The 27142-nt window shown below is 40.6% G+C and overlaps 1 protein-coding gene and 1 long non-coding RNA gene across 9 annotated transcripts in view; one reads left to right on the plus strand and one right to left on the minus strand.

Moving 5' to 3' along the window:
• The window catches only part of LOC142106976 (uncharacterized), a 260709-nt gene that overhangs the window by 140373 nt on the left and 93194 nt on the right, over positions 1-27142 (plus strand). The window contains exon 4 of one of the 5 annotated variants that reach the window (XR_012679835.1): positions 20591-21682. The exons of the other annotated variants lie outside the window; for them this stretch is intronic. This is a non-coding gene — a long non-coding RNA (uncharacterized LOC142106976). Of the gene's footprint in view, positions 1-20590; positions 21683-27142 lie in introns of those variants that run through there. 5 annotated transcript variants of the gene reach the window in all.
• ACOT7 (acyl-CoA thioesterase 7) overlaps positions 1-27142 on the minus strand; it is a 133256-nt gene that overhangs the window by 69599 nt on the left and 36515 nt on the right. For all 4 annotated transcript variants that reach the window (XM_075190061.1, XM_075190060.1, XM_075190062.1 and 1 more), the window contains 2 exons: positions 16186-16277; positions 3283-3397 (listed from right to left, as the gene is read on the minus strand). In XM_075190061.1, coding sequence (XP_075046162.1) covers positions 3283-3397; positions 16186-16277 — 207 coding nt within the window. The remainder of the gene's footprint in view (positions 1-3282; positions 3398-16185; positions 16278-27142) is intronic.

The following is a 27142-nucleotide window of genomic DNA, read 5'->3' on the forward strand; positions in this document are numbered from 1 at the left end:
CTTGGTTGGCTCTGACCTGGACCGCCTGTCTACTACTGTCGCTACACCGGTAACTGTCTTGGAGAACCGCGACCTTCGTACCCTCTGCAGCTAAGCCCAAACTCCCTTGCAAGGGTTCCTTGTGAATACCGGGGGTACGTTAGACTCCGCGCCTCCCTGTTCAGTTGTGCTAATACCGGTTAGCAGCCATCTTTGCAATTCTGTGACACATTTGTGTCCATAAAAACCACGCTATTTTCTCAATTTATTTTCTAGACTCTACCATTCAGGCTCCTGATAGTCATTACATGGTCACTATAAGCACTATTGGCAATGTCAAGGGGTCTATTTATCAATAGGAGAAAGCCCCCATCTCCGGCGAAAACAGGATTTAGGGATTACTGCCTATTTACCAATGCACCGTGGTCGGGGAAAACTATCACCGAAGATAGAATTCGCAGAGCGGCTTCAGCAAAGCTTCCCCATGAAAGGCATGGAGAACCCTATTTGAAAAGGACAGTGGACACCGATTACCTTCGTTTGCTGGGGGACAGAGTAAGAAAAAATACTTTATTCTGGAGGGTGAAGTATGAGAATGGATGGGGGGGGGGGTGAAAAACATGCAAGTTAAATTATGGTAATTTAATTCCAGAGCAAGAATGAAGACAACAAAAAACATACAGCAAAATAGTGACTTAAATCATTGCAGCAGCACAAAATTATATATTTCTTAAAAGGACCACATTTAATATGTATGACTGGTATAAACAAAGAAGGGAACATTTTGTGCTGGATACTTACAAGCTGATATCAATAAACGCTGCAGATGTAACACAACGTAATCTGCCTGGGTACAGACAAAAGGAACTCGCTTACCCCTTGTGAAATGTTGCCAAGCAACATCTGTAGAACTGCCCAAATCCTTGATCAATGCTCTAAGTTTAAAGCGGACTCAAATTAACGGGGAAGGGAAAGTTGCTTTAGAGAAAGAGAGAATCTTTCATTCAAAAGTGTTATCATCTTCAAACCATTCCTCGGAATTTTAAATTATTTTGGCTTTCCTATCTTACACCTCCCCCTCTTCCATGCATTTTAAAGTTTCATATAAAAAAGGGGCGTACGCTGCTTAATTTTAACACCAGAAAATTTCGATGCTGTCTGTAGATGTTGCCCGAACACAACGGACTTATTCAAAGAAGTTCTTGAGTTACGTAAATCAGACTTGTCTTCATAGCATGAATAAGCTAGTTGTATGAACTTTGTGGTGTCAATCAAACCGCTCTAGGAAACAATCTTCCTGCCCCAGTTGGACAGTAGGCTCGTGTCACTACAATGTGCTGTTGGGAGGACCCTGCACCTTCCACCATCTAACATGATGTCTCTCCTAGCAATACAGACACTTATCTTTTGACTTGAAGCCTTCAGCTATAAATGTAGAAGCTTATTTGAATTTTACAACATATGCTACAAGTTTTTCTGTAACAGAAGCTTACTTCTCTACATATTGGCATTGAAAATCATTAGTAACTGTACTGGAAACTAGAAAGAGTTCACCAAGCAATGACCTTGCAGTCTGTTACGTTTCTTTACATGAGAAACATTGGCACTTATGTCCTCATTATGGTTTCTATGTAAATATGCACCTTTTGTGTAGGAGCAAAGATGCGCCAGCGTATTTAAGTCTTTATTTTAAGATCTCTTAAGAGAAGTCCAACCTTAGGCCCAGAGTATAGATATGTCCAGAGAACAGATACGACTGTCATCATCAGCTCGTAAAATTGTATCGGGCTTAAACTACACCGGGCAAATGGATGTTTGTGTATCTCTAAACGAGGTCCTAAGAGGACAGCATAGACCGGCTGTCCGAATCAGAGCTGGGATTATACAGGGAGAACTTGTTCCTTATCTCCAAGGCGGGTAAGATCGCTACGCGAACATGATTTAATAATGTGAAGCTGCCCTTGCAGAGAACGAGTGTTTTATATTTTGTATTTTATACTTAATTGCTTTACACTTCCTTGTGCTCATTGTTCTACATAGAGATAAATTTAAACAGGTGCTATCCCTAAGCCAGCTACTGTCATTTTTCAGACACAGTCCACGGCTGCCCAACAATTACCGTCAGACTAACTTGCCTCAAATAAGGTAATGATAATGTTCAGCCATAGACTCTAATGGAACAGCGCCCCCTGTAGCTAAATTATCATGGAAAACTAAAGAATACTTGATGTAGTTTAAATTTACAATAACTTTAAAAAAATAGGCTTTTTTTTTTTTTTTTTTTTAAGAACAAGTGTTGTTTAAAGCTCAATTAAAAAGGACAATATTTTGCGAAGGTGGCCCGCCCTGCAGTCAGAAGTGTGGTGTTTGTGCGCGTATGTGTCAGTGGAAGGACCAATCGCAAGCCACGATCAAGAGATTACAGCTTGTGATTGGTCCTCTTGATTACCCCTAACTCTCTGAGGCTATTTAATGTCAGTTGAAAAAAAAAAGCTAAATATTACTTTAATGGAGGGGAACATTATGCCCCTGATTTTGCAGCCCCCTTTCCAGAGATGAAAAGATGACTACTGATTGCTAATTTCACACATCACAGCCATTTCCAGTGACAGAGAGTGAGAGTGAGTTACATAATGCTCCAAGACACCCAACATCTCCTAGCAGTAAGGAAAGACAGACCAGTCCCATATGTGAGCAGGGCCCTCTTAGTGCTGTCTGTCTGTAATACCCGGTCTAGTCTGATTACTGTGTTTGTTCCCAATTTTAACGCTTTACGGAATCATCATCATCATCTAATTATTTATATAGCGCCACTAATTCCGTCGCGTTGCACAGAGAACTCACTCACATCAGTCCCTGCCCCACTGGAGCTTACAGTCTAAATCCCCTAATACACACACACACACAGACCGAGAGAGACTAAGGGCAATTTAATAGCAGCCAATTAACGTACCAGTATGTTTCTGGAGTGTGGGAGGAAACTGGAGCACCCGGAGGAAACCCACGCAAACACGGGGAGAACATACAAACTACACACAGATAAGAATATGCTGGCGGTATACCAATAAATATTAAAAATAATGTTAATAATGACGATTCTCCTTCCTCCTCTACGAGCAGTAGAGTCAGCTAAAAAACAAAGTAAAAAATAATAATAAAAAATAACAAAAATAAGATATTACATAACTGATTCATAAAACACTGTATTCATACCGTAAGACCGCTTCAGTTTGCAGTAATGTGCTTTAGAAATCCAACAATCATGTCTGCGCTATAAGAATAGTACAGTATACATCACATTACCTGGGTTAACGACCGGTACAATGAATTCGCCATTCCGCTCTTTGGTTTCCAGACGTTCCAATTTTTGATCTTCATATCTCTTCCTTCCCTCTGCTTCTCGCTCCTTCTTTTCATACTAGAAATAAGATTTTTTCTTTATTACACAATCATACTGTGCAGTTCACCATTCACAAACTTTCGGGATATATTTTAGAACACGAGTCAATTGCTCTAAATTGTAAGACAAACTGAACACAAATTTGATTGTGATCCCTTTGGATGATATCACGGAACAGGGCAGAATTTTTAAAGTGCGTTTGACTAGGCTGTCAGCACCTTATTATATTCTATCTAAAATTCCTGCACATTTGGAAAGTCCTTAGTAATGTGGGAGGGATAGAACAACCTGTAGCCAATAACATCAAGTGAATGTTAGCAGCAGCACAGAGTATTTCAGGAGATTAATGCACGTATCTTGCAGAAGGCAGTAACCAGTCCATTTGTGTGGTTATGTCAGGGAGGACAAGGCTGGATGTGTCTAGCATAATGCCATGATGAAGGATTGAAACAGAAGTAGAAACGGAAAGTTATGTAGTGGAAGTAGCAGGGTCCTCCAAGCAGCACAGACTAGTGTTATGAAGCTCCCATCAAATCAATGTGGGAATTAAGCTTGCTACTGCGACTCTGCATCCTATACAAGACCATTACTCCTGGACAGGAAGGAACCTGTTACAACAGTTCCAGCAATCCTGCTATTTAGCCACCTGTGACTCAGTTTAGTGAGGTTAGGTCTGGCTACTGAGGTTCCCATAGTAACTACGGAATGTGCATCAGTTGTATCGGCTAAAAGGTTGCCTATACATCTTCATAACAAGTCTAACAGTATAAAAAGTTAACATTCGGAGTCTCACAGCTGTAGTACTGTCACACTTCTTTCAAGAAATAATTTGCGCAGTTGATATTTTTAGCCAATAGAAAATAAATAACACATTGTCAGCCTTGTGACTATTGAAGAAAAACACATTTACAAAAGAAAACAAGGTGTGAAAACTTCAAAGAAAAACAAAAAACTCGCAGTCACAGCTGTGCATTAAATTTGTCTGAACCCAGACACCACCATCCCAGAGAAATATCATGAATCGAGTATGAACATATTGGGTAAATATAAACATAATGGATTTTATTTTTAATGGTCCATTATACCCCAAAATTGACATCCTCCAACATCTTTCAGACAGTGTCGGAACAGGATCTGATGCAAGTCACAAAGCTGAGTGTTCAGTTATTTGAGATGCTTTAAAACCACTGGCCTTGTCCCCGTATATTAAGAGACCAGTCCACACAATGCGTTTCTGCAAAGCAAGTCTGACAACTGTCAGTCACTCTCTGCCTGCTGTGTAGGAGAAGCTCCTCCCTCCTAACATGGCAGACTGCTGCAGGCGAAACACTAAAGTAAATTCATATATATTAGTCCCTAATTAAAGCGGTTCCAGGGACACTTTACTGCAGAGCCGATGAATCGAAGCCCGTGTTGGAGCATTAAAATCACAATCAATATCTAAATTTGATCACAACGTGATTTTTTGCATATTAAATATTCATCTTCTATACATATTAACATATACAGCCATCAGAGACGGGCAATGTCACCAAGCTTGGGTCATTACTGAAAAACAGAGATATACATATACATACATTTTCAGAAAAAAAATATATTAATGCTGGGACTGTCCCAGAAATTGGGGACAGTTGGCAACTATGTTATTCAGCTAAATAATACAGAATCTTTGATATATGTTCATTTCAAAGCCTGGCTTTATTTCTTCTACAAGCGGATGCAGACAGCAGATTGACAGATGTCTTCTTATTAAGCCATGATACAGTAGATTGCCACTTAATCATAGAATAAGAAGTCGAACTGATCCACTTACCAAGTATTATATGACAGAGCAGCTATTCTGTGGGTCGAAAATGCCCCAGCCCTATACTACCCCACATGGATACAGGAAGACAACCACATACAGGGTTGCAGAGAATATATTTTCCTAAGTTGGTCCCACAAGGCTCCAACGGGAGCAGGAAAACCCCTACAACTGGTGGGAAGTTACTTTAATAAAAAACTGGCCCATCAGGTGGATACAAACCCCCCCCCTCCCTTCACCGGACCATGTGACCACACAGGCTTCCTTTTAACCAAAGTGTTCCACTTCAACGGCTGGACAGCCAACACCTAGCCAGGTAATCTGACTATCTCATGGTTCCCATAGCAACAACCATTTCTCACAATTCCGTCTGTGAACTCTTCTGGGATTAATCACCGCTGATCTCTGCCTACAGCTCGGTTGTCGCTTGTTTGTTTCTTAAACTACAACGGCATCAAGCAGCTGTCAGAAGAGGTGAGTGGCAAGATACATCAGCATGCCTCACCTTTGTTTAGTTACAGGACATATTGACATATTTCCTTAACGGAAAAATAAATAAAAACAGGAAATAAGATTACCATAAGATTTTATGGTCATTTGATGCAGTCCTTCAGATCTCTATTAAAAAAAATGGCATGTCCAGGGGAGTTATGCCTCCCAAAAATGTAGGGCATATTTACAGAACTTCTTTTATGGTTTCTCTCTTCCCTCACCCCCTGAAAATCTATCATTAGGAAGTATGTCCAGAGATCTTTTCCTCTTGGCTTCTTTTCCCGACACTCTACAGAGACTTCAGTGATTAAGGTTTATTATTGAGTCGCCATTACCAGACCACTATTTCCATGTGCTTCGCGTTTAGACAACGCACCACGTGGGAGACGTAAGAGACGTCATCATAAATGTAAGAATTCAAGCCCAGAAAGGCGCCGCTGTTGGAAGGAACTATCGGCAGATTGTCGGGCAGATGGTCGCGAGTACAGACACACTGCAGAATTGAAACAACATCATTCCATCGTTTACAGAGATTTTTAGTCTGCTTATAAATTCAATTGATACGATGTGCTTTGGAACGATAATTGTTGATTGTGGGAGCGTACACACTAATGTGATATTGGGCCAAACGGTCGTTTATCGTCTGGTTGGCACGATCATCAGCTGAAAAACCTGTAGTGTGTACCCAGCCTAAGGCGGTAAATGCTTTAATCACTACTAAAACTAAAGGCCACTACTTGCATCTAATTTTCCTGAACCTCTCTGTTGCATTTGCCACTGTTGACCACTCTTCTTATACAAAGAGTACACCCCCTTGGTCTCCAGGAAACTGTCCTATCTGCTTTTACCTTTAACCCAGTGGATCCCAAACCCTCTCAGTTTGAGGGGGGAATTCAATTGGCCGCCTTACGAGCAAAAGTAACGCAGCCTGTGCATTATTAACGTTATTACGGTAACAATGGGCTTTATTAGCGTTATTATGGTAGTTTCAACACAGTTTTATTGCTCGCAGCTCGCTAGTTTTAACGCCGCGGAAATTCGGGGGAATTGAATTCCCCCCTTAAGGTCTCCATAAGTGTTTTTTTTTAAAGGCACCCCAAAGCCAAAATAATTACCAAGTAGTCCCCTGCCTTGCTTACCACCGGCCCTGGTAGTGGCACCCCTGTGAGATTGTAGCGAGCTGTAGGGCACAGTTTGGGAACCACAGCTTTAACCAAAGTTTTTGTTTTCATTGTACACAACACTAACTTCTTTGAACACATGCCACATAACACCAACGAGGATCGGGACACAAGATTAGTGCTCCAGCAGTGGCGCACGCAGGGGGGGTTTCTGAGTCTCTAGAAACCCCCCCCTGCGCTAACTAAGTGGCCACTGTCCTATACAGCAGCCGCGGCGCTGTCAAAGAAGCGTCCGCCGCAGACGCTTCTTAGACAGCGCCGCGGCTGTTGTATAGGACAGCGCTGGCGAAACGGAGCTGCTGCGCATGCTCTCTCTCTGTTTTTTTTGGGGGGTTTTTTTGGGTCGGCGGGGAGAAACCCCCCCCCCCCCCCCCCGACAATCCTCCGTGCACCCCTGCTCCAAGATCAAAAACGATAAGCACTTCTAGAGTAGGAATGGTATAAAAATTCTCAAGAAAACAAAGGCTTATTGTAACTGACAAAATTAAACAAAGTTAATGGGAACGATTTACCTTTAAATCCGTTAGAATGATAAAATGCAACGGACATATCACAAAAGCAGCCCCCCACCCCCCACCCTATTAACACATAATCAACCTAAGTTCTTCGACGAAGATCTTTTTAATTAGTCTTCTGACACTAAGCTGATACAAGTAAATGTAAAATATATTTAGCTGTAGTGGAAAGATGCGGATAGATCACAGGATGTACACGTGGTGATAATTGAACCACACGTGACATGATTTGCAGTTATACACATATCCCCAGTGTTTACAGCAGTGGAAAATTTTAATCCGATTTTCCACCAAAGAGCATTTTTCTGCTTAGCTATCAAGTAAATGTTGTGATGGAAAATGGAATTTAACTGGCCAAAGAAAAACAAAAAAAAACAACAAATGATCAGACTGGGACTAAAAAAAACAGACATGGATTTGAGAATTCTACAAGAAAGAATTTGGTTACACTCTATCATTGCCAAACCAGATTTATTACTATTCTAAGGTTTAACAATAAAAAAAAATCATTAGAGAGAATAAATTCCGTCTGGATACACCATGGAATACGTGAATATTTTCCATTGTTTTTTGCATCAATAAATAATCTCTGTTTCTAAATATTTGATAATACAAAACAATCATTTAGATTTCTTTCTCCATTCAAAAACTATTTGCAACAAATGTTGTTTGCAGAAGAACTATTATTCATATGTATATCTTTAAAGGACCGCTAAATCCCAAAATTGAAGCTCTCAGATAAATAAATAGATTTAAAAGATATAAACCAGTTTTAACCTGACTTTTTATTGCAGCTCTGTTAAATCGTAAGGTATTACCGTCTCACTCTATTTTAGGCAGCTCACAGACAAATATAGGCAGTCGATATTTTTAGGAAAGTGTCCTGATGGTATCTGATTCAACACAAAAAGGTTGAGTCTACAATTATCTGAGTACACAATACAGAGTAACTCTGCCAAGATGTCAGTCTCGAGTGCTCATTGAGAACTGCAAAATATGCGGGATCGCACCGCTTCTTTATTTACACAAGTGCATTTATTTGTTCTCCTGATGCATTTCGAGGCCCAAGGCCACTTCACAGTCTTTGGAAACAAGAACATGAAATCATTCTGTGTCTACATTTCATCATCATTTATTTATATAGCGCTACTAATTCCGCAGCGCTGTACAGAAAACTCACTCACATCAGTGCCTGCCCCATTGGAGCTTACAGTCTAAATTCCCTAACATACACAGACAGACAGACATAGAGAGAGACTAGGGTCAATTTGATAGCAGCCAATTAACCTACTAGTATATTTTTGTAGTGTGGGAGGAAACCGGAGCACCCGGAGGAAACCCACGCAAACACAGGGAGAACATACAAACTCCACTCAGATAAGGCCATGGGTGGGAATTGAACTCATGACCCCAGTGATGTGAGGCAGTAGTGCCAACCACTAAGCCACCGTGCTGCCCCATAATTACATTTCCGCATTGACGGACACTTGTGAAAATATGAATAGTGGAAACAGTACAATTGTCACTCCACAGAGACGTGGCCCGACTGTTGAGTGTTGAAGACGAGCTCCGTTTGCTGTTCTCATCAATGTAAATTCATTAGGGCTTAGTTTTCTAAAAGTTGTCTAAAACTTGGCAGTGCTTCCTACACAACTAGCAGGGGCGCACGGAGGATTGTCGGGGGGGGGGGGGGTTTCTCCCCGCCGACCCCAAAAAACAAAAACAAAAACCTGAGAGAGCGCTACATACAATACAATACAGCACCGCCGCGGACGCTTCTTTGACAGCGCCGCGGCTGCTGTATAGGACAGTGGCCACTTAGTTAGCACAGGGGGGGGGTTTCTAGAGACTCAGAAACCCCCCCTGCGTGCGCCACTGACTAGTGTGCTGGACCCAAATCCCTTTTGAGCAGTTATTCTCCTACCTGTAGAGGCAGTGTTATACAGTACTTTATTTGAAAAGCGATCAAGTTAAATCGCTGCTTTCCTTGGCAAAATTGACACTGGGTGAAAAAAAATAAAAAATAAACTCCGGATCACAGCATCTAATATTTCAATTACATAACATACACATAAGGGAGTTCTGTTCTAGATGCCAGATGCTCAGAGTGCTCAGTTATCTAGTAGTCATATTGTGACAATCATGAAAGCGCCTCTCTGTGCTATAGGAACAACATACAAGCCTCTGCATCATGAGCCAAGAAAATTGTGAAGATGCCAGGGTTTCTGGCCCAAATTCTACCCACGTCATGCTGGCTGGCCACCCAGGGATGCCTTACTATGCCAGGGAAGCCTACCCAGTACCTACCCTATAGTCACTCGGGCAAATGAAGTTAGAAAAGTACAACAGTACATTTATTGTGATAAAAACAATTACTAGAATATTATATACACACAGTAAATAAATGCCAGGCAGGTTTACCACATCATCTGTCCCTTACCCCACTAGCTTAAGGAGTAACAGTACCCTGGCTGTCCTGACTTGAAGTCTCATGGATCTGCAGATGTAGTCCACTTGTAAAGAACGGCAACTCAACACCAGACCTTGCGCCTTCCAGGAATCAATCCACAGTATGCACAATCTCTCCTCCCCTTGAGTGGTTCTTTATATGCAGGGGGGGTCACATTTTCACAGTGCTTTGCCTCCCTGGGCAAACCCCTGGCTCTCTCCCTCTTAAAAATTTGTGGGTGTTGGATCAGGGGGTTGGAGGGGGGAGTGGAGATGAGCTGTGCTTCCACGGAAGCTCCCCTATTGGGTTGCAGACAAAATGTCTGGACTATTCCTGTGGAGGACAATGGATACTAATTGGCCTTCACCACCTCCATATATGATAGCCGTCAGCCTGTGTCCTGGAACTTGATCCTTACCCATAACCCACCTGACATCACTTTAAGAACAATGAATAACAAATTCACTGCAATATTAAAAATAAACAATATACATATTTACAATGAGCTACAATGTCCCCTTATCCATATGTAATCAGACACTGCAGTTGTAGTCTGGTGAGCTGGGAAAAAAAAACAGGGCTAAAAAAAGTACATGTTGTAAACCTAAACATTTTTTGAGAATCGAGGGACAGGCTGGTTGAGGGGATATTAAGCTTATTTGGTTACAAAAATAAATACAAAATGACTGAAAATTACACTAGAAGTTGCTCACGTGCCTTACAGGAGGACACCAATGGAGGTTCCATCTCAAAGGTTCCATGACAATGGAGGGAACGTCATCAACGTCAGGGCCTCACTGCTACAGGTTATGGAGCAGGCAGGTCTCCAGCCAGTGTTCCGGGGAAGTCTATATGACGAGGCGCACACACTCATCCTATCCCGACATTCGGACTTACAGACCTTCTCTGAGTCACAATGCTCCAGGATCTGCTTGAAGAGCATGGACTCCACACAAACGGTAGCTGGCCATTTCCACCAAGTCGTAATGGTAGCTTTAAAGTATCAAATATAATATGAATATATTTTAGTAACAGGTCAATAAAGCTACAATGGAAAGGGAAACCTTCCTTTTTAAAGTACTAGATAGCCACTGGGAATAGGGAGCAGTTGTTAACAAATAAAAAAAAAAAATCAGAAAGAGGAAAAAAAAATTACTTTCATGGGAAAATGTCTTTCATGATAACTAGATTCTGACAAGACTTTGGAAACATCTGTTTCAGTCAACATAGAAATGTGTACAATAGCCATTATTTGGCAAGATAATACACCCCATTCCTCCTAGCTTGTGCCCTTGATCACTACACCACAATCATGTAGGTCTTTACTCTGACAGACTGCAAGGGCCTCATTAATTTTGGGTCTACATTTTCAGTAAGTAGATCACAATTGGTCATTAATGTATATGGGATCTACATTCTCTCTTGTGATCCAATGGTTCAGCAACAAAATGGTTTGCCAAATAGCACGGCCTTTGATCTTGGGAATAATTTCTTGAAAGAGAATCAGACATTGACGTGAACAGCAAGCGGTCATCAGATGACCAGGAGAGGCTATAACCCTGGGGAAATAGAGCTTAGATTTCAAGGAGGTTTGATCAGGTTTTGGGGGTAAGAGGAGGTGGGTTTACACTTATGGTAGCAGAGGTCAGGATTAGGCTGCAGAGAAAAAGGTCAGTAGGCTGGAGAGGGACGCTAGTATTAGACTGTTAGAGGTTAGGGTCAGGGTCCTTTCATTACGGAGACATCCACAGATCTGGGTCCACTATGACGAAAAAATGTTCTGCAATCATTCTGTATATCAACTGATTGTGTATTACGGAGCTATTTAACATGCCCGAAATAACAGAAGCATTGGCATGCTGCCCATCACATACCATTACTGAAAGCTGATGAGATACTTATTTTTGCATGATCTGAAGATTCACTCTAGACAGGAGAAAGAGAGAAGGGGTAGAGGACAGAAGCCTAAACCATCATAAACCTGTGAGATTCGCTTGTGGTTTCCCTAGTAACGCAAATGCCATGTACAAATTGGAGATATAAAACAAAGCATATGATCAGTCATGCAGCTGTAAGCTTTATGTGAAATAACCGACATGCTAACCTTTACCATTTAAGTTTTTTTTTACCCACATCAGCAATATCTACTTGAAGAATGTGATGTGCTTAGTGTGGTTTATGATGGAGGGATGCTGCAGTCAAAACTCAGAGAAAATAAGTAGCATTTAATGTTCATTTTTTCCTAATGTATTGTTTATTAATTGTATATTTGTCCTTTCAACAAGGATTGGAGCTGCAATATTTTTTGCACCACCAAAATAAAAGTGACATCATCATCATCACCATTTATTTATATAGCGCCACTAATTCCGCAGCGCTGTACAAAGAACTCATTCACATCAGTCCCTGCCCCTTTGGAGCTTACAGTCTAAATTTCCTAACATACACACACAGACAGACAGACAGACAGACAGAGAGATAGACTAGGGCAGTGTTGGCTAACCTATGACACTCCAGGTGTTGTAAAACTACAAGTCCCAGCATACCCTTCCAGCAATAAACTGCTACATATTGGCAAAGCATGCTGGGACTTGTAGTTTCACAACACCTGTAGTGTCACAGGTTAGCCAACACTGGACTAGGGTCAAATCACTTCGCCACTGTGCTGACATCATCAATAAAACGATGCAAACCAGTGGCCAATCAGTTATACACATAGCAAGACAACATGAATACATGGTGAATGGTCTATTATATAGATGTACCTTAGTACATAGCAAGAGATCTATGGGTTTCCCAAGCTTGACCTGTTTATTAACCCCAAGTTCCAGCCTGACAAAGTTGGGACACAGAGGTTTCAGCAAAGTAAACTCACCTCTCCTAGGAAAATTAACTTGATGATTAGTGGTAACTAATTGATTCATTTGGGGGCTGCATTGATCAACTCTGGATATCCAGTTATTGTAGGACTACATGCACTGCCAGTCAGAGGCTCATTAAAACTGGAATCCTGTGGTTCATGAACCACATCTCTGACATATTGTCCAATGGGGTGATTTAATTCCCATATACTGTACTAATTTTCTGAAACGCTTATTCAGCTATACAACTCTGAATAATGCAGAATCAAACAAGCCCTCTAGTCTGAAATCTCTTCTCTAACCCAGAAATACAATCCTTCTCACTCTGCTCAGCTCAATTATGCAATTAATTTGCCCATTTTCCGGCTGAAATATAAAATTAAACTTCTGTGCCGACTTGCTCGAGTTACATGCAGCCTTTTCATTGTCGCTGAAAAGCTTTTATCCTCTCCGATATCAAGTGTTCTCTTAATGATGCACTTGGCTCCCGATAGCAAATACCGATTGACAGATTTACTAAAATAATTTCTGCTCGGGTATAAATATTGATTAGCCCCTGAATCAAACATACTGACAGTGTAAAAGTACCAAATTGAAAACTTAGATTCACCTCCCGTGGTATTACATTTCATTTTATTATAAGACAGTCCTGGTTGAACCAAAAATGATCCACTGTGCAAAAATAGCTCATTTAAATTTAGGCTGCTAAATTAGAGGAGATATTAAAAATGCATTGCCTGCTTCAAAGGTCCAATGACTCCTAGATATGTATTGACTGAGTCCTGAATATTCAATTTTATTTACAGTAGCATATATTGGGATGCATCAATGCATTTAAATAATTTATTGTAATGCAAATATGAATGACACATTTACTAGTCCAATCGTTGTATTCATGTTTTCCTGATGTAAAACACCATGAGGAATGTCTATATGGTATGTAGTTGTGCACAGCTACGAATTACAAAAAAATTCTTTTGAAGTTCTAGGCAACAGATTGGAATGTATAGAAGAGAAAGAGCTACAATTCAGATATACGTTGTGAAGTGCAACGGGCAAATGGTCTGGTAAAGGAGAGCGATGTTCACACAAGCTGGCGTAAAACGGGTTACACTGGGGAGAAGAAAATCTACTGCGCGACAGTAGTGAATGAGTTAACAAAGGATTTTATAGGTTACATAATTATCCTCCATAGTTATCTCTGGAGACTCCTTAGCGTCTGAAATATTAACTGTGTTAGGAGCAATGCATCTGCCAATTCGTGGATCCGTTTTAGCAGCTGCTGCACGAGGATTTATTCCAAAGCCGTTCCACAATTTCCTGTACCCACAGCTAAGTCCAAACATTCTGTCATCTCTATTACGGGTAAATCCACATCGGTGCATATGTTGTGGTGTTTTTGCAGAAGGATTTGTTTTTCCCCTCCATGGTGAAACACATGTCCCCACGCTACAGGTACAAAGAACGGGGTTTACCTTTGAACGATTTGGCACCCAGAAAAATAAACGCACGCTCTGCTTTCTATATAGTGATGTCACACATGGAATTAAAAATGTCCATGTGACAAAGACAATCAATGTTCAAGATGCCAATCTCCTGCGCTTATATACGCTTGCTCCAAGTTGTTATCATTATTGGGTCCTACAAGCATTAGTTACTAGTATTTATATTATTATTATCATCATGTACAAACACATAATGTCCTAGTTTAGCTGTGGTTCCTTAGCCCACTTGTCAGCCCCGTAGTGAGCATCAGGGTACTGTACCTCGAGCTTGATTAGAATTGTGGCACCCTCACAGGTGCGAATATTGCTCCCTAGGTTAGGTAGACTCAGGCCAAGAGATATCCATAGCAGAACCGTTTTTGATGTAATATACAGTTCACCCTTTCAGCCAGGAAGTGACACAATCTAGAATTACATAGGCTAAAGACAAAACACACATGGGGCCCCTGAGTTGGAGGGTAAGACGTATGCGTCTTAATTAATGGCTCTGGACAGAAACCCCTCTCCTGGGATAGGGGTTGGATAACCTTTACATTGGTAGGAAGTAGTGGCAGTTTTTACTGATACCTTCATTAGGCTGTAAAATAATCCATCTTCCGTAGAAAAAGACATGGCAGTCATTCAGTTTGTCAGGAAGCCTAGTCTCTATTGCCTCTTTTATGATTGCATTGCACACTTATTTATTTTGATACTATGAGGTTACCAGCAGTGGTATATGGACTTTAACTTAAGACTTAACTGTCTCTCTTTCAGTCCTGTCTGTCTTGTGTACACTGAGTCAAAGTCAAATAATTGGATGAAGTGAACTATATTGATTAATATTGTTTTACCGTGCGATTGCAATCAGTACGACACTTGTTATGACGCAATTGCACGATAAATAATGCACACTTACGCTGACACATTTACTTGTAAATAGTTCACCTTAAAAATAGTTCCAATACACAGTCGTTTATAATCAAATGTAATAGAGTTTATAGTTAAATATAATAATGTTAAAAGCACTTTATTGAGATCAAAGGTTCAGGATACAGGAAACATATCATGTTTGGTTTCATTCTAATCCCCTATTTATCCTCAGACGTCCGGTTTAATCGCCTAAAAGATTGCAACTTGCGTATGCAAGATATGGATTATAGGGAATAAATGATCATAATGGTATTGTGTGTGTAATGTAAATAGACCAGTTTTGAACCAGCTTTCGGCGGGAAGATTAGTATGCATCTGTTGGAGAGCTGGACTGTCCTGAAACCTGAACCTATGGAAACATGACAATATGTGCAAGAGGACACCGAGATAGCCATTGTTGTGACTGTGTCCTGTTCATGCATCTCCTACTATTGACCCCACATGGCTGACTATCCGTTCTGACCATATCTGTTGTGATTCCATTCCCCTTCCCTTCATCATGAGCAATCTCCTGCTCCTGATGTTACAAAATGACTTGTTGAGATCTGAACACTTGGCCCAACTGATGAATGGCCAAAACTGTACCTAATTTAGCTACACACATAAAGGATCTTTAGATGGCCCACGATACCTGTTGCTTGGCAACTACAAACAAAGGACACCGAAATTCAGAATGTTATGCATTGATGGCCAATTCTGGTCCTTCAGGATTCTGATAATCTAGGCCAATTGTTTTAGGGCCAACACATGTCCCATCAGTCTGCTAATTTAGGCAAAAGCTACAAACAAAATCTGCATATTTGCGTGGGCCCTATAATTCTCAATATTGGCCAGTAAATACTGAAGAGATTATATATCAGAGATAGCAAAATATTTATGGTCCCAACAACGTATAACACTGGTATTTGTAATACACAGAATATGACATCCTTCTATATGAAACTAGTACATTTACGAATGCAACCCCAAGACAACCTCTATCAACCCTCTGTTATTTTCAATAGTTCCAGACAACATAACCGTTAATATACTGTACCAATTAACCTCCAACAAACTAAGACGTTGAGCACCGATTATGAGCAAAAATTACCTGTATCGGAGGAACTTGAATGACTTTGTCCACATTTGTTAGAGATAACGGCACATACCATAGGGTCGCTCTGTTGGTTAATCTTTTCGCTCCTACAAAACAAACAAAATACCATTATATAAAATAGATATAGTTTGTGGGAGCAATGGCGGGGTAAGGACTGATGCCCCAAAATGGGTAAAACAAATGTGTAGTAATTTAGAGAACATAAAAGAAATGGACTATAGTGTAGTTTCTTAAATGTAATAGGTGCTATGAATTACATAAAAAAAAAAAAAAGTAAAATAATGCATGTGGGACACGAACATTTGAAAGCAGATAGAGAATAAATGGTGACGAGGGAGCAGATTTTGGAGTTCTGACTACAATACAGTATAGTAGCAGGAAGAGGGAGATTATAATGACAGTTTATACGTCCTCACCTGCTCTTCTGGAGGCCTCATCTCCAAAATTATATTAATAAAATAGAAATGATTCAGAAAAGTGTTACTAAAATGGTGCATGGGTGTATGGGTTACATAACAAAATTCATCAGCCAAGACTTCAAGGGGCATATTCAATTGTGGGCGGGATCGCCGAAAATCCAGCCGCGGAAAAACTAATACATGTAATACGGTAATTTGTAGCTGGATTTCAGCTCGCGGCTCAGGTATTTGTCATTCACATGACCCCACACACACATAAAAATGTTTGGTCAGCAGTCAATTAACCTGTAGAAAACCCACACAAACACGGGGAGAACATACAAACTCCACACAGATAAGGCCATGGTCAGGATTCGAACTCATGATTAGGGACGGGCTGGGCCGGGGGCAGGGGGGCATGTGCCCTCCGGGAACATTTTGGGCTGCCTGCTCAGCATGGAAGAGGTGCGCAAAACCCGACCGCTCGTTACCGCAGCACTACATTGAATAGTGACAGAGAGCTGGCGCATCAGCTCTCTGCAGCGTCCCGACGTGAAAAAAAATGACGTCAGGGCGCTGCAGGATCACAGGAAACAAGAGGAGCTGGCGTGGAAGAAGTTACAGAAAGAAGAAAAAAAAAAGCTCCGGAGCGCTCAGTTAATTAAATGAATGGGGGGATGATGAGAAGGGCGGGCTAATGAGAAGGGGAGACTGGAGATAAGAGGGGGCTGATGAAAAGGGGGGGGCTGTAGAAAGATGGAGCTGATGAAATGGTGGGAGCTGGAGACAAGAGGTGGTTGATGAAAAGGGGGGGCTAGAGACAAGAGGGGGAATGTTTGTTTTGTAAATGGGAATGTTATTAATGTATTATAGTGGATAGCTTGGGGAGAAGGAGGCTTTTAATTTAATGTCGGGCTGGTTAGGGGGAAGGAGGCCTACTTATTAAACATGGGTGCTATTAATTTGATGTCGGGGCTATATGGAGGGAAATAGACATTACACTTAAATGCTATTAATTAAATTCTGGATCTGATTGGGTGTAAGTAGGCCTGTTTATTAAACAGATAAAGCTACTGATTTAATTTCCGTCTGGCTGTGGGGATGGAGATTCTTCACTCACAGCTCAACTTTTGAGAAGGTGAATAATAACTCTCTTTTATCCAAACAGGACCCCAACATTCCAGGATCCAGCCAAGCAGCAACGTAGCATAAGATCAGCAGGCAGCAGACACCGGGGATGTGTAACCGCTGAGAGACAGCATCTACTCCCACAAAGGTAAGCTGTGGAGGGAGAGAACCTGGTGGTCCAGTGGTCGAACGCGGTGCAGGCAGCATCATATACTACTCGATATGGCTGTGTCATCCACTGATAGAGTGACTGCATAGACTGCCTGCACCGCGCTTCTCTAATGACAGTGCTCAGAGCTCCTCTCCTATACTACAGGGGCCCTGTAGCAACAAATTACTGTGTGTGAGTGTGATCACCACAGTATTGATTGGCCAGGGTGTCAGATTATAATCAGACAGCTTTGTAAAGTAGGGAAGGAACATATAAAATAAAATATAAAGGGTGGTTTGTTTTTTGTTGCATTATTTATTTTCATTATTTAAGATTTACATTTATAACAATAAATGTAACGCTGGATTAGGCAACACTAAAATAACCTCTTTTCTATACTGATACATATATGCTGTACCGCAAACAACCCGTTAAGGATAGACCGCTACTTATGGGCCAGTGCTGTGTGCTTGCCCCCCAGGCTGAAGTCTGCCAGCCAGCCCCAGATCGTGACCCCAGTGCTGTGAAGCAGAAGTACTAACCACTGAGCCACTGTGCTAACCACTGAGCGGTCCTATAATTTCCCATTATTTGTGATGCAGACTCAAAGTAACATAATTCAAGAATGCATTGGACATACACTGCTATTATTAAGACTTGGAAAACTTGAAAAGCTTAAAAAGGAAAAGAACCCACAGGAAAAAAAAACAAACAAAACACAACTTTGAAGTCAAATTCTACGTTTCTATGTTACGTTTTCGCATACCCAGAGGAGCAAATTCGTCATTTTTGATAATATAACGAGTAAAACTGTAATCTAAGGAAGACTTAAAAAATAAATGAAGCACTAATTCCTTAAAAAGTATATGTTAATGTGCTCGTCTTGAAAAAGATGTAAACAGTGATGAACTGCGTTAATCTCAGCTGCTGTTAATCCTCCTAATGGAACCACACAAATGTTCCCAAAAGAGAAAAACTGTAATAAATTGATAGAAGTACACAGACAATACACGGACTCACCCGTCAATCAAATATAAGTGTTCTTTATTTTCTTTTTTGGTTTTACAAATACATACATGTTTGTAATTTGCTTCTTGCACTTGATATATGCCGGCTGATATTTTGTTAAATTTCCCAATATATATTATTTTGGGATATATGTGAATACACTTAGCCGCGCTGAATACTTCTATCAATTTATTACAATGTGCTCATTTTTCCGAGTAAAAACAAGAGCATCTCTACTGTGTCCTTGAATGTTTTGGACACCGGGGGCGCTGTTGCCTCGGGATCTATGGCCGATATGTTGCTTTACATTAATTGAGAACACAGCAATGCAGCTTCTACTAATAGAAATAAATGCATACTGTATATACAGAGAAATTAAGGAGCCATTCGTTTGACCCACGTTACCCGAGTGATATTTGCTCACTCCCACTGACCGAATTTACCTGGTATTAATAAATTCATGTAAAACAAGTCTAACAAAAATTCATTAACCAAGCCCAGATTCATTAATTCAGCAGATCAGTGATAGAAACAAGAATATACAAATACCTTTCAGATGAAATGAGACAGATAGTACTGGGACGTATGATCTTTGCTCCTTAGAGCAGATGAATATTAAATACGACTGAATATTAAATAAAGGTTCTAAGGGGCTGATTCAATTAGCGATCTGGGGAACATCGCGGCTGCGCACTTTTACCGCTACTAGGGTAGAAATATCCGCTCATTCTTCCTCGCACCTCTATGGGATTCAAGCAAAAAATGTGCGGATATTTCTGTAAAAATATCCGTCGTGAAGCGTCTCCGGCATGGTTGCAGCTAATTGGATTCCCCAAGGCCTAAGTAAAATGACCTAAAGATCCCAACTGTCCTGATATTTGGCAGGACATGCCATTTTGCAGGCTGTGAAAGGGGTGTGGCTTAAGTGGGTGGAGCTCAACGTCAATTCGAACATTTGTGGACGGGGATTGGATAGAACAAGGTGGGGGGTTATTTTGTCCCGATTTTGTGATTCTAAAATGTTTTGAGATATGAAATGCTTAAAATATTTTTTCCGAGCCTTCAAGTACTAATGAAAGTCACCATAAAGCGGCACAATCCCTGCTGTACAATATATGATTTCTAGCACGCTTCCTACCACACTGATGACTATGTCTCACGCCTCAGTGATGTCTCCAGTTCCTAGTGAAATGATAGGTTAAATATTGGTTCAGGCAACAACATGGCTGCCGTTGTGGTTTTTACTGCTCACCTATAAGATAGACTCACGCCTCTGTAACAACAATAGAGTATGTTGTTTGCTGTTGTTCTTTTAATTAAGTGATTACATATATATTAATTTGCATGCCGAAAGATGTTGGAATGCAAATTAGCATATGAAACGTATTAATAAGTTGTGAAAAACAAACATTATCCTAATTACTGAAACAGTTTGTTCTTTTATAGAAAGGTACATCTAAGAAACGGATTCAAAAGAAGTATCATTCTTTAATTAAACTGATTCCATTTATTTCAATTAGAAAGTAAGCTCTCTAATAATCCGAGCCCTCCCTTCCCTGTCATTTTATGTCTGCTTTTATTTCGACTACCTTGTATGTCCCTGTTTTAAGTATATCTTGTTTTCCACATTTCATGGTGCTGCGGACAATAATAATTAAACATATTACATAGGTATGGGACCTTTTAAATGGAATTTTCTGGACTTTTTTTTCAGAATTTGGAGAACCATTCCTAAAATCTACATTGGATGCTTCTGTCATTACACTGACTTCCTTTGTGAAACAAAGTGCTCCTCACAGTGACTATAAAAGGCGGTGCTGAGTGATTTCTATGTATAAAATTCACGTCTTTGTTACCTTTTATAACATAGCTGCGCACAGCGATCATGTCTGTGTGCATGACACTGGCTCTTGACCTTTTTATGGTCAGGCCCCAATTGGAAAGGTAATTTACGAACAACACCATAGAATCATTACTCAGCGTTGAACAGGGAATATGGAATCATTCGCATCAGTCTATGTTTTTGGAGTGCGGGAGGAAACTCATGTAAACAAGGGGAGAACATACAAATTCCACAAAAATTGGACCAATCGCAAAGCGCTACGGAATTTGTTGGGCTAAATGATGACAACGGTTGTAACTGAACCCACGACCCCAGCGCTGTGAGGTATTAACGCAAACCACTGTGCTGTATTTGTTTAGAAGTACTTTACTGTGTCTACTTAAGTTTAGTTTTGTTATTAAATATAAGAAAGTGTGGATAATTAGTTTATTAGCTGGTACACAATAGCTCTACTACAAGGGGGTTATGGGGATTTACCTAAATAGTAGAGTGACCCCTAGTGAATAAGATGATCATTGCACGAGCAATCATTTACTTTGTTTGTCCCAGATAGAAACCATCTCTCACCTACATACTGCTGTGCTATAATCTACACCACATAGTAAATTATAAGGCTTTTAAATCACAATAAGGACACGTGGCACAATGAATACTGAGCAGATGACAGCACAAAGTGTATACAAGAAGTTTTGACATCACTTGACTTACCACCAAATGCAAATATTACTTTCGGGACAAAGTACATAGAACACAGGCGTGTCATAATAATATGATCGTAAAACACAACACGTATCATTTCCAGTGCTGCTCTAGAAAGCCACCAGCTAAGCCTCTAGGGTGTCGTTATGCAGCTGTTTCAATTCAAGTACCTGGGCACTGTACCCTGGGTGTTAGATGGCAGATTCATTAAATCTGCACTGCTTGCTAAAGTTTTAATTAAAATTCAATTATGAATTTAGATGAAGCACGAGCGTCCCATGACAGTATAATAAAGAGAGCTCATTAACTCGTCTATTAATCTATGAATTAAATCGCTTATAGTTTCTTGCCATGGTGTGCGTTTACATTGGATGTGTGAAAGAACTACTGCCAGATATTTTGAAGAGTAGACAATAGTCTGGAAATTACACAACTTTATTAAAGAATATATTGTATTTCACAGGACCACTGGGTAAAACACTGTTCCAATGGAGCTTACATTCTAAATTCACTCACACAGGGCTATCTGCAAAACTGTTAGTCATTCTGTGTCTGCTGTGTTAGAGAAGCACCTCCCCCATAACAGGACAACCCGCTGCAGGGGAGATGAAAAGAGCACGGTTAACTTATTTAATTAAAGTATAAACACTCCACTTATTTCTAGTTATTACTCAGCTCACTAACGTTGATGTTAGGACACAAAAGGACAGGAGAGCTGTCAGGTGTACTGTAAGCTCACTGAGGAGCGAGATAAGTGCGGTCTGCAAGCTAGACTACAAGGCCTCATAACTATGCTGGATCCCTCTATGCTTCACTGCTCTGAACCTGGAGACAGGTCCACTTTAAATGCCAATCCTCAACGCATGGGAACTTATACAGTCCACAGAATAAGGATAGATAGTATAACTCATCTTATATACAGAACAGGAAAAATTGTACTCTGTATTTGATCAGTATTGAAAACTATAGACAGCTCCCGGGACAAATCTTAAGACTGGAAATTAGGAACAGAAAAAAGTCATAGCAAAAAACTTATTTATTTATTCTGTAGGATGTCTTCTGGTGAAGGAATAAGAATCTAATTGCGAGCTGGGAATTTAATCCGACATGTATCAAATGAGTTTGAAAAGACAGTCGTCTGAGCTCGCCCTCATAGCGGCAGGTGGTCACAATTACAGTTACTTGTTTGCCGAAACAATGCATCAGTTCTCTGCAAAGCATTTAACCCTTTACCAGCATGTCAGTGTTCTCAGAGCAACCCTAGATAGTGTACTATGTATTTAATGAAGGCTCCCATAGAGACCAGCTCTAGGTGTTAACATTTGCTGCAGGAAATGTCCAAATTGACGCAAAGCTACAATACCGGAGCAAGGAAATTTGTGTCGGAGGCAAAGCTTGTTTCATATTTTGTGATGTGATAAAGAGCTGCTGTCAGGCTTTCCATGCATTAAATTAAGCTTTAAAACTTCCATCTAGAAGCGCAATTATTAATAGAAATAATGAGCCGACAACTCGGCAGGAACCTGACCCAGGGCCTGGAACACAGATAATGAAAACCTGACCTCTGACTCCTGTTCTTTTAGAAGGAACAAGCTGATAGATATTGCGGTTGTACACTGAAAATACCTCGGTCTCCCAGGAGCGCTGCTTCTATTTTATCCTACAAAGGAAGATATTTTTGTGCAAAAAAAAAAAAAAAGGTTTACTTTAATATCTCCACCATCGGATGTTACCATAGTGATGGGATTCTTCGGTGAGACATCTATCTTGACCCCTCGGTGACAGTCATCTGCATTAAAGTCTCCAATTTACAAGAATAACTGCACCGAGTCACATGAGGGTTTATTCTGTGATAAATCTGAGGCTTGTTTTAGGCATTTCCAGTATTGACAATCTTCACTCCCCTTACTAATATTTAGGTCTAGTAGTATGCATTTCCTGATCACTCGCAATGCACAGACTGTAAAAATATCAACAATGCTCTATTACCACCAAATTTACTTTTTTTTTTTTTTAATTAAAGCTGTATTAACAAACTAATAGTTAGATGTTAAGAACCTGCTCCTTCACTTCTGCGGAGTCTTGGGGGCTTGTCCGATTCTATAACATAGGACCGACACTTTAGAATGGCCCTCACACTCCCATGGGCAGCCAATCAGAAGCCGCAGTCTCTGCGATTGTAATTTCTGATTGGTCCTCCTGCTTACATACCCCCATGGCAGCACTGTTTTTTGGCCAGGGCATACGAGATGAACCACAGAGCCCCAGGAAAAACAGCGGCATGAATCAGTTCCTAGGCCTACTGGGAAGGGGAAGGTTAGAAACACTGAAGATTAGGTGGTAATATAACTCTAAGGCGCGGAGTAGAGCTTTGCTGATATAGATGTGTAGGCTACCCACTATAAGAACCACTATTCTTATTATAAATCAATATGTGCAAACATCGAAGGGGTAGTTAGAGCCTTTTTTAAACTTTTATGATGTATATTTTAAGATGTTTTATATTAATATGAAGGACTACCGTGTTCCATACATATATTATCTTATACATATCCTACGTGTCTGTAGGATCCACACACTGGCTGGTAAGCTTGCGAGCAGGGCCTTCTCACCTCTCTGTTTTACCCAGTTTGCTTATTAGCTTACTGTGTTTGTCCCCAATTGTAAAGCGCTACGGAATATGTTGGCGCTATATAAATAAATAAATGATGATGATGGTAATCAGAGATAGAACGGTCAACACTTACGGTCACCTTTGTTAGTACAACTTCTCGATACCAGATCATTCATTACAATAAGCGCTAAACTCTCATATTGAACAATGTTCCACTATACTTCATTGGCAGTGTGAATGTACCTGCAATGGGGGGTAGCAATTTTTGCAACTGGGGGGGGGGGGTATAGAGGATATGTGCAGTCTGGCAATAGTGGAGCTTTTCTGTGCAAATGGGCTGGCAATGGGGGGTATATATGCACAATACATATTGCTGCAACAGTAGGGTTTCTAGCTGTGTAGGGGCCCAGAGCTCAATGATGGGCTGTGACCCGTAATGCATCATGTTCTGCTCAGTCAGGATCCATGTCAGCAGCCCAGAAGACTGTAACGGGTGACGAGGGCATGGCTAAAATACAGATTCATTTATTTTCCTTCCGGGATTGTATTAGAATCTGGCAACTGAATTCATCCCTTCTAATCTTTGTAAATGCAGTAATTTGCACCTAATGGGCCCCGAGTCATTAAGGAGAGCACAGCATAAAAAAGGAGTAACTTTGCACCTGGGCAAAACCATGTTGCATTGGAGGGGGAGGTAAATTTAAAATGTGGAGACAGATTTATAATTGGGGTAGGGCATGTCCTAGACCAACTTTAAATTTCAGTGTACAAATAAAGCTATCAAGTATTTGTTTCTTACATGAAAAAAATGGCCAGTATTTAACTTATGTGCAAAATAATAAACTAATTTGCACCCCTTGCACTGTAACATGGTTTGTCCCGGAGAACATTTACTTCTGTTTTGAGATTAATCAATATATGGGGCCTGAGTCATTAAGGAAAGTAAGGCAAAAAAAAGAAGTATTTGTCTGCGGACGTGTCCCCTATAAGCAGTATGTAAAAGGCAGTTTTACGGGAGTGTAGAAGGTAACTGCATAATAACATGGGGAAAAGTATTGTAGAATTCTATCACTGCATGGGGATTTACCAAGGCAATAAAGTCTCTACAATTATGGATATTTCTTTTTTACTATTCCATCACTGCCAAAACGGTTACACTTAAATGTAATTACACATTATGTGGAAAGTACAAGGCAATAATATGGAAAATATTTCCAGTGCTCTTTGAATAAAAGTGAATCTGACAACATGTTTTTGGGGAATGAGAATTACCATTGGACCTCAATAAACCATACTGACAGGCCAGTTGTCATAGCAACCGTGAGCCATGTCTGAGTCTTTCGGCCTAAGCGACCAAGGCACGGTACATTACCGAGCTTAATTTTATTGTACTCATTAGGAAAAGGGAAAAAACAAGCTTGTTGACTTAGTCCAACGTATTTATTTTCCTTATATTCGTAGGTGGGGACTTTTGACCCAGTAATTTCATCAGTGTATTTACACTGGCTGATCGGAGAAAAGAATTAGCATTAAAGTAATTAACAGTGGGGAACAGGAAGTATTGTGACAGTTATTAAAAAATTCAATACTTGTCACGATATTTCCTGCCCACACACTGTTTTGTATACAGTAAATATAATTGCAAATTTATATATATATATATATATATATATATATATATATATATATATATATTGCAATCCAGCTAATTTTATTTTATACACACACGCACACACACCACAGGTCAGCCACAACATTAAAACCACCTGACGGATATTGTGTAGGTCCCCCTTGTGCTGCCAAAACACCTCTGAACCATCGAGACGTGGACTCCACAAGACCTCTGAAGGTGTCCTGTGGTATCTGGCACCAAGACGTTAGCAGCAGATTCTTTAAGTCCTGTAAGCTGCGAGGTGGGGCCTCCATGGCTCGGACTTGTTTTCCAGCACATCCCACAGATTCTCGATCCGATTGAGATCTGGGGAATTTGGAGGCCAAGTCAACACCTTGAACTCTGTCACGTTCCTCAAACCAATCCTGAACAATACCGTTGCCATGAAGGGGTGTGATTGGTCTGTAACAATGTTTAGGTAAGTGGCATGTGTCAAAACAACATCCACATGAATGCCAGGAACCAAGGTTTCCCAGCAGACAATTGGTTATCCGGCATCGGGACATGGTGTGTAGTCATGTCATGGTGGGTTCGTGGTCACACCCCAGGGGTGTGCCTAGGGCTTTTGAAGTGCTAGGTAGGTCCCCTCCATACACCTCTAGTGCCATAGGCACCAGTGCACATGGCACCCGTTCATCAATGCTCTACCAGGCAGAGCAGCAATGAATGAGAGACCCCTCCCAAATTTCCCACCCATGGGACAAAGCTGCCCAATCAAAATGATGGGACAGAGCCCTCAAACTGGCTCTGTCCCACCTAAATAGAGAAGGTTGGGAAGTACAAATAAACCAATCCTGACCACCGCGCTTCTCCTGCTTAGCTTTATTTAGCCTGCCCTGCAACCCCCAATGATGTGAGGCACAAAGCCAAATTCGTTGAGGATCAATATGCCACAGTCATGTCTCCAGTCACTGCTTAATAGATTGGTTGCACTCTCATGAATATTGGTTCAGCGGACAAAATGGCTTCCTCCACTTTATGTGGACAAATGGTGCCCTTCAGATACGACAAGCTACTTTTATTCAAACACTTATTTTCTTTCTTTCATCAAGTGCACAGAAGTTCAATTTCCTGAGTAATGATCTATTTTTTTCTTTAACCTACTCAATCTCATTAGCTGTAATATGCACAAACTATCTCATAACTTTTGTGCGTTTGCCATCTGTCCTTGGAAAAACAGTCATCAAAGTTACAATTAAATAGTTCATAACTATGATATTAGAGGAAAAACGTCAAAGGAGGACACTGGGTCCATAGTTTTGTGACTAAACTATAGTTTGGAATAGATTTTATAATATATTGGGATTGGTGGGCATGTTTTTCTAACTATAAATCTGAAATTTGTATTTCCCTAAACAAGATTTCTGATCGAACGACGACTCATTCTGTATTTCTACCTCACGTTGCTATTGTGCAATTACATCCATGTGTTTATTTT

Source organism: Mixophyes fleayi, chromosome 11 (assembly GCF_038048845.1).
Source record: "Mixophyes fleayi isolate aMixFle1 chromosome 11, aMixFle1.hap1, whole genome shotgun sequence".
Classification (NCBI taxonomy): domain Eukaryota; kingdom Metazoa; phylum Chordata; class Amphibia; order Anura; family Limnodynastidae; genus Mixophyes; species Mixophyes fleayi.